The sequence below is a fragment of the Chlorella variabilis genome (assembly GCF_000147415.1).
Source record: "Chlorella variabilis unplaced genomic scaffold CHLNCscaffold_6, whole genome shotgun sequence".
NCBI classification, from domain to species: domain Eukaryota; kingdom Viridiplantae; phylum Chlorophyta; class Trebouxiophyceae; order Chlorellales; family Chlorellaceae; genus Chlorella; species Chlorella variabilis.
Window position 1 is genome coordinate 731,328 of NW_005435082.1, and position 7,121 is coordinate 738,448.

Consider the following 7,121-nt stretch of genomic DNA (forward strand, 5'->3'; position numbering starts at 1 on the left):
TGTTGGTGCGGCACAGCCGGCGGTTGAACATGAGCAGGATGAGGGTCCGGGCGGCCTGCTGCGGCAGCGCCACCTTGAACGGCAGGCTGCCCCACAGGCTGCTGAACTGCAGCCACGCAGGGCCGGAGCCCGTCAGCAGCACCGTCGCCATCTGCGGGGGCAGCGGAGGCGGCGGCGGCGGCGCGTCAAGCCTGGGACGAAAAGCGCAGCAGGAGAGCCAAGGAGCTGCACCCCGGCCGGCTGACGGCCTGCCTGGAAGGTGGAGGGCTGGGCGCCGCCCTTGGGATCGGGGTAGATGTACTGGTGGGTGAAGCAGCCCAGCGAGACTTGCAGCAGGTTGTCAAACACCTGGATGGGCACCCGCCACCTGCAGAAGCCCCAGGCGCAGGTGCAGCACACGGAATCAGCGGGGTGAGGCGGGGGAGGCAGCCTGGCATTAGAATGGGCCCTCGCAACCAAGACAGAGCAGCAGGTGCAGCAGGTGCTCTTGAGGGCGGCAGGGCCGGCGCCCACCCGGTGTAGCTCTCCCCGAGCAAGGAGGGGGCAAAGGCGGGCAGGACGGTTGTGACGGTGCCGATGGCAATCACCACGCTGGCCGCCCACTCGTTCACCGCCAGCGCCCGCAGCAACACCACGCACCAGGTGATGCCACGGGCGTAGTGGAACTGCAGGAGGGCAGGGAGAAGGACGTGAGGAGCAGGGGATGCTTAGCAAGCGATGGTAGCAAAAAACGCTAGGCGCGAGAGACGGGCTTGGGGACCCGCCGCCACCACCTGGCGCTCCGCCGTGCAACGGCCAGCGGCTCGTTGCCTTGCCCGTGTTTCAACTTCCCGGCAGCCCCTGGGGCACTCCCCAGCGCCCCGGCGCCGGTTTTGGCTGGCTCTTGAGAAGAGGCACATGACCGCGGCCTGTGTGTGTGTGTGTGTTTTCGTCCTTGCCTGGGTTTCGAGAGCAGCGTTGCGACGCGCGTGATAGGATGAGAAGTCCTTCTCCAGCGCTGGGCGCTCAAAGCCCATGTGGGGCAGCAGCATTAGGTCGTCGGCCCCCCACGCCGTTCCCTCCTTGCCGCGAACTCGCGAGGATGCAGTAAGCCGCATCCACTGCAGGCCAACCGAAGGGCAAATCACAGTGTCACCCTTCCACGCGGGACAGGCAGCGACGCGTGGCCCTTGCAGAATTAAGATTCGGTCCGATGCAGCAGCCCTGGCATGGGCATTGCCTTCAGTGTGTCTCGACAGTGCCAATTTGCGGGTACGAAGCCGGCTGCCGGGAGTTCTACCAGCTGCGCCGGCGCTCGCGATATAGCATACGCTGCTGGCTGGGGAGGGTGCAGGCCAAAACCGAGGGATGACCATGCCACCAGACATGCTGGGTTGAGCTAAAGCAGATCATTTTGCACTTCAGTGCGTGCCGGGTGGTGGTGAAGCCTGGCGGGGGGCCGCCACTGCCTGACCGGTAGGAGCCGCCAAGCACTAGGGATGGCAGCGCTGGCTGCTGAGATGCACCAGACAGACAAATCCCAAGGCCGGCATGCTCGGGAGCTCCGTATACATGTCGCTGCTTCAGAACATGGCCACGGCAGCTTCTGCCAGGCAGGGGTTGAACTAGCGCCCGCCTGGCGGTGGTGATGGCGGCGCTTCCAATATTTTGTGGCTGCCTTGACCTGCGCTCCAGGGCAGACCGACTCGGAGTCCATGCGATAGCAGAGAGCTTTGAAACCATGGCTGGGGAGGCCGAGCTGAGCGCAGTGGACAAACTTAGTCTCGGCTTGTCGAGATCGTATTACGCGCTGGCCCGGGCGCTGCGCCTGAACAAGCTGCACGACCTGCTGGCCTCGGGGGCGTCGATCACTCCCGACGCCCCCGTCTGGCTTCTCGGCCAGTGCTACTCCTGCCCGCCAGGGGCCAGCGAGGCGCAGCAAGAGGAGGTGAGGGGGCGTGGAACGTGCTGGGGAGCGCCGCTCTAGAACTCCTCTGCAGCAGCCTGGGCTGGTGTTGCCGCCGCCCGCCACCCGCCGCCCGCCCTGCCCCGCCCTGCAGGCGCTGGCGCGCATGCTGCACCACTACCAGAGCATCCCCTGGATGTCCTACCGCACCGGCTTCACCAGCATCGCCGCGGGCTCGGCGCACCTGCAGAGCGACGCGGGCTGGGGCTGCACGCTGCGCAGGCAAGCCGCCGCCTGCTGTGCCCGCACGCCACGCCGCACGCCCGCCTGGCGCTGCTCTGGCACGGTCCTCGCTTGTTGACACCCGCCTGTCTGCTCTGCCTGCCTGGCGGTGCAGCGGCCAGATGATTCTGGCGCAGGGGCTGGTGCGTCACGTGCTGGGCCGCGAGTGGCGGTGGCCAGAGGCGGCGCGCCAGCAGCAGGCGGCAGCGGCGCCGGCGCTGGCGGCGGCGCCGGCCGAGGCGCCCCCCAGGCTGGCCCGCCTGCTGGAGCTGTTTTGGGACACGCCCGCAGGTGGGGCCGGCCGGGCCAGCCAGGCGCAACCCTGCAGGGGAGCGCCGCCCCGCCCAGCCGCAGGCAGTGCCGCCGCCGGGCAGGGCCAGGCCTCTATCAATTGCTGTTTTCATGCAGCGCCTTTCAAGGGTTGCCAGCTGGCTGGTGCCGCACGGTGCCGGCGTGTATGCGCGGCCGGCTCCCTGCATCCCTGCCCCGACCCGCCGCCCCGTCGCCGCCCGCGGCCGCCGCAGAGCGCAACCCCTTCTCCCTGCACAGCCTGTGCCGCGCGGGGCAGGCGTGCGGCGTGGTGGCGGGGCGTTGGCTGGGGCCCTGGGTCATGTGCAAGACGCTGGCGGCGGCGGCGGGCGCCGCGCGGCGGCAGGTGGGTGCCGCGTGCGCTGGAGGCCGGCGGGCGGCCGCCCTGTGTCCTGTCGCAGGCCGTAGGCGTGGGGTAGTTTGCGATGGGCGCGGTGGTGGCAGCCTCAGCTCCGCCTGCCACAGTCACAGCGGGGGGGGCTGTTGAGGCGGGTGGCGGAGGCGGAGGCTTCACGTCCCCGGCGCGGTTGCCTGTGCGCCCACGGCAGGGAGTGGACTTGGGTCTGACGGTCGCGGTGCTGGCAGAGAGCGGCGGCGGCGCGCCCCTGCTGGTGACCAGCCGCTTCGAGCCCGCCTTTGGCGCCGGCGGGCCGCCGTCGCAGGGCCAGGATGCCGCGGCGCAGCAGGGGCAGCAGCAGGAGCGGGAGCAGCGGCAGCGGCAGCAGGGCACGGATGGGAGCGCGGCGGCGGCGGCGGAGCTGGTGCCTGTGGGCAGCGGCATGCTGGCTGTCGAGCCGCCCTCGCTGGCCGCCAGCGTCAGCCAGCTGACGGGCGGCGGCGGCGGCGGGCGCGGGCTGGTGCTGCTGGTGCCGCTGGTGCTAGGGCTGGGGAAGGTGAGTGCGAGGGCGCGGGAGCAGGGTGCGTGTGCTGGGGCGCGTGTGCTGGGGAGGCGCCGCCGCGGGGCGTGCACAGCGCCGCCGGCAGCGTAGGTGCGCTGTTTCTCCACCCCGCCCCGACATCTGATCCCGGCCCCCACCCCACACATGCTACCAGCACAGCCACCGGGCCCCTCCTGCCCCCGCCCTTCCCCCGCCTGTACCGCAGCTCAACCCGCGGTACATCCCGCAGCTGGAGGCGGTACTGGCCATGCCTCAGAGCATCGGCATCGTGGGGGGGCGCCCCTCATCCTCCCTCTACTTTGTGGGCTTCCAGCACCTGCACCAGCACCAGCACGCAGCGGCGCCGGCGCCGGCGGCCGCGGCCGCGGCACCGGCAGCCGGCGCTCCCGCGGCAGTGGGGGCGGCGCCGGCTGAAGCCGCGGCAGCGCCCCTGGGCGCGGCGCCGGCCGCGGCGCCAGCCGCGGGGCCCGCAGCGGCGGGGCCCGCAGCGGTGGCGGCGGGAGGCGCGGCCGGGCGGGAGGCGGGGGCGGGGAGCGCCGCCGCCACCAGCAGCGTGATCTATCTTGACCCGCATCAAGTGCAGGAGGTGAGGGGAGATGCATGCGATGCATGCCTCTGGCAGCCTCCTGCCTGCGCCCCCTTGCCGCGTCCACTGCCCGCCCGCCAGCTCGACCCCTCACTGCCGCATTTAGCTGCCGCCGCCGCCGCCCGCGCGCGCAGGCGGCCGCCTGCCCCGACGACTGGCGCACCTTCTGGTGCGAGACGCCTCGCTCCATGCCGCTGCCCTCCATCGACCCATCCCTGGCCCTGGGCTTCTACTGCTCCTCCCTGGGTGAGAGAAGCGGAGGCCCCCGCCGCTGCTCCTTCCCGCCGCCACGCCTGCGCCGCCGCCGCCGCTCCGTGCTCCTTGCTTGCGCTCGCGCGCTCGCCTTCCTGGCAGCACGGTCGTCGCCCCGGCTCAGCCGCCGTCCAGGCCGCTCTGCAACTGTCCCGGCTGCTGTCGTGGCTGCCTCTGGGCGGCTTGGCAGCGTGCCGCCGCTGGCCACCGCTGGCGCTGCCCGCTGCCCGCTGGCCTCGGCGTCCCACCCATTGGCGCCGTGCCCACTCGCTCCCACTCGCTCCGACTCGCTCCCTTGCTGACCCGCCGCTGCCGGCTGCTGCCTGCAGGCGAGTACCGAGACCTGTGCAGCCGGCTGGAGGCGCTGGAGCGGCGGTCGGGCGGCGCGCCGCTGGTGTGCGTGGCCACCCAGGCGGCGGCGGCGAGGTACGCCTCGCCGCACGAGACAGGTGCGCTGGGTGGTGGGGTGCGGGGCGGGGAGCGCGGTGCACATGTGATGGAGGCTGTCGCTGCCGTGCGTCTCGCTCCTTGTGGCACAGGCGAGCTGAGCTGCAGCCGGGCTGGCGTTTCGGAATCGGATTTTGGAATCCCAACCAATCCTGCCTCACAAGACCAGGCCGTGCAGTGCCGACTGCCGCCGCCTGGCCCTGCCGCCGCCTGGCCCTGCCACCCTGCTGCCCGCGCCCTGCTGCCGCCGCCTGTGCAGAGTGGGAGCCCGATGAGTTGAGCTCGGAGGGAGAAGAGGAGGAGGAGGGCGGCGCTGGCAGCGCGGAGGAGGCGTGTCAGGAGGAGCCCGTGGTGCTTCAGCCCGATGTGGTGGCAGAGGCGGAGGCGGCAGTGCCGTCGCCGCCGCCGGCGGCAGCCAGGGGCGCAGCCTCGGCGGGACCTGCCAGCCCCGCGGCGGCGGCAGCGCCGCCGGCGCCGCCGCGAAGCGGCCCGGGCTCGCTCCAGCCGGCGCAGCAGCAGCAAGGGCTGTCGCCACAGCAGCAGCAGGCGGGGCAGCAGCAGGGCGGCGCGCCCGGCATGTCGCCTCGGCAGATGAGCCGCGGCTGGGAGCTCTTGTAGGCTGCCCGCCCCCCAGCTGCCAGCCAGTGGCTGGGTGCCTGCTGCCCTCCCAGCGAGGGCATGTGCCCCCTCTCGCTCCCTGCTGCGCCATGTACCCTCCTGTATGCAAACCTACGTTTCTGTGCTGGCTGGCTCCAGTGAATTTCTGTACCACCTCAGAGCTCCCACTCCCGCTGCCATGCATGCACGGAGCTCTGGGCTCGCCACTCCGCGGCCCATGCCCGCCTGCCTGCTCCTTTCCGGGCCTTGCTTCGGCGTTGTAACCTCGGCTGCAGCCACACAGGAGGCATTGGGAGGCGAGGAGGCTCCCAGGGGCCTGCCAGGAGTGGTGTGACTGCTGCCCCGCCCGATTCCCGACAGTCCCGCGCTGCCTTGCGGGCTGGCGGGTTGGCTGGTGGGGGGCACTGGCACCGAGCCTGGGCCTCCAGGCCGTCTCAACTCGCTGCCAATGACGTCTGGCTCGGTTGGGCACGCATCCATGCCCGGCAGAGGCAGCCAAGGGAGCGGCGGCCAGGCCGCACCTTGGACAGCTGGCGTCGTGTTGTGCCAGACACCTCACCCACAACGCAGTCTGGGGGCATAAACCACGGCGCCTGCCTCCATTCTCACACTTCTCCCCTCTCTCCCTCCCCTCCTCGTCTCCCCCTGCAGTCATGGCCCGCCAGGCAATCGCTGTGTGCCTCCTGCTGCTGCTGGCGGCCTCGGCCAGCGCAGGTGGGTGGGGACAGCCCAGCCCGCCCTGCTGCCTGCTCTGCGCTGCGCCCCTGCCTCTGCCAGGCCCAGAAACAGCCGCCAGGGTGCCGGGGAGGGCGCGGGGAGGGCTCCAACGCGCGCTGGGAGCAGCCACAGCTGTCAACGCCTGCCTGTCAGACTGCCCCAACCCCTGCCTGTCTGCGCCCCACTCTCACCCTGCCACCCCTCTGCCGCCCTCCTGCCGCCTCCCCAGAGCCTGCCAGGCGCCTGCTGCAGGGCGGCGGCTCGGCGTCCGCGGGCGCCGCCTCGGACGCCCAGGCCTCGGGCGACGGCGGCTCCGCCAGCGCCGCCGCCAACGCCACCGCGCAGGCCTCGGGCGGCGGCTCGGCCACCGCCTCCTCTGTCGCCAAGGCCATCTCCAGCGGAGGCACCGCCGCCGCACAGTCTGTGGCCAATGCCGTGGCCGGCAACAACACCCAGGCGGTGGCAGGTGGGCGGGAAGGCGCCTTGCACGCAGCGCCGCCACCGCCCGGCGCACACCCTCTGCCACCGCTCACCGCGCCCTCGCCCTCCCGCCCACCCACCCGCTTGCCACCGGCTGCAGGCGCCGTGGCTCAGGCGATCACCCAGGGCAAGGCGACCGCCGCCGCTCAGGTGGGTGTGTGGCGTGGCGCGGTGTGATGTGGTGTGGTGTGGTGTGTGTGGTGTGGGCATGCCAGGGCAAGCAGCATGCAGCCTTCCGATGCACGCTCGCCACCCCCGTTGCAACGAGCGCCCTCTCCCGCCCTCTCCCGCCCCTCCCCGCCGCCCCGCGCCGCTCGCCCGCAGGCCACCGCCCAAGCCGTGAGCACCCAGGGCGCCGCCGCCTCCGCCACCGCCCAGGCCCTGGCGCAGGGCATCCTGCAGGCGCTGCAGCAGCAGCCGCAGCAGGCGGTGCAGCCCGCCGTGCAGAGCCTGAACCAGGTCCAGCAGGCCGGGGTGCAGTCGCTGGTGGACAACACATGCTCCGCGCTGGCGCAGGTGGGGGCGGCGGCGGCGGCGCCGGCTGCCGCTTCTGCTACCCCTCGCCCGCTGGCCTGCCCCGAGCCCTGCCCGGCGCCTGCCAGCAGTCTGCCGTCCTGCGCCTTGTGCCTGCAAGGGGGATCCTCAG

General features: G+C 72.3%; 3 protein-coding genes across 3 annotated transcripts in view; 2 read left to right on the forward strand and 1 right to left on the reverse strand.

Annotated features, from left to right (window-relative positions):
- CHLNCDRAFT_143630 (hypothetical protein) overlaps nucleotides 1-1,367 on the reverse strand; it is a gene marked incomplete at both ends in the record, with an annotated part of 2,354 nt that extends 987 nt beyond the window's left edge. The window contains 4 exons of the mRNA XM_005849245.1: nucleotides 74-151; nucleotides 232-367; nucleotides 514-665; nucleotides 1,353-1,367. Coding sequence (XP_005849307.1) covers nucleotides 74-151; nucleotides 232-367; nucleotides 514-665; nucleotides 1,353-1,367 — 381 coding nt within the window. The remainder of the gene's footprint in view (nucleotides 1-73; nucleotides 152-231; nucleotides 368-513; nucleotides 666-1,352) is intronic.
- A 353-nt stretch (nucleotides 1,368-1,720) lies between these two features.
- CHLNCDRAFT_143631 (hypothetical protein) lies at nucleotides 1,721-2,246 on the forward strand (the record flags this gene model as incomplete). The annotated part of the gene is made up of 2 exons (XM_005849035.1): nucleotides 1,721-1,927; nucleotides 2,040-2,246. 2 exons carry the CDS (start codon nucleotides 1,721-1,723, stop codon nucleotides 2,244-2,246), a joined length of 414 nt encoding a protein of 137 aa, XP_005849097.1.
- Nucleotides 2,247-2,289: 43 nt separating this feature from the next.
- CHLNCDRAFT_143632 (hypothetical protein) lies at nucleotides 2,290-5,278 on the forward strand (the record flags this gene model as incomplete). Its single annotated transcript, XM_005849036.1, has 7 exons — nucleotides 2,290-2,458; nucleotides 2,692-2,822; nucleotides 3,025-3,369; nucleotides 3,581-3,961; nucleotides 4,096-4,207; nucleotides 4,543-4,662; nucleotides 4,920-5,278. The coding sequence occupies 7 exons, from the start codon at nucleotides 2,290-2,292 to the stop codon at nucleotides 5,276-5,278; spliced, it is 1,617 nt and encodes a 538-aa protein (XP_005849098.1).
- Between the last annotated feature and the right edge of the window lie 1,843 nt (nucleotides 5,279-7,121).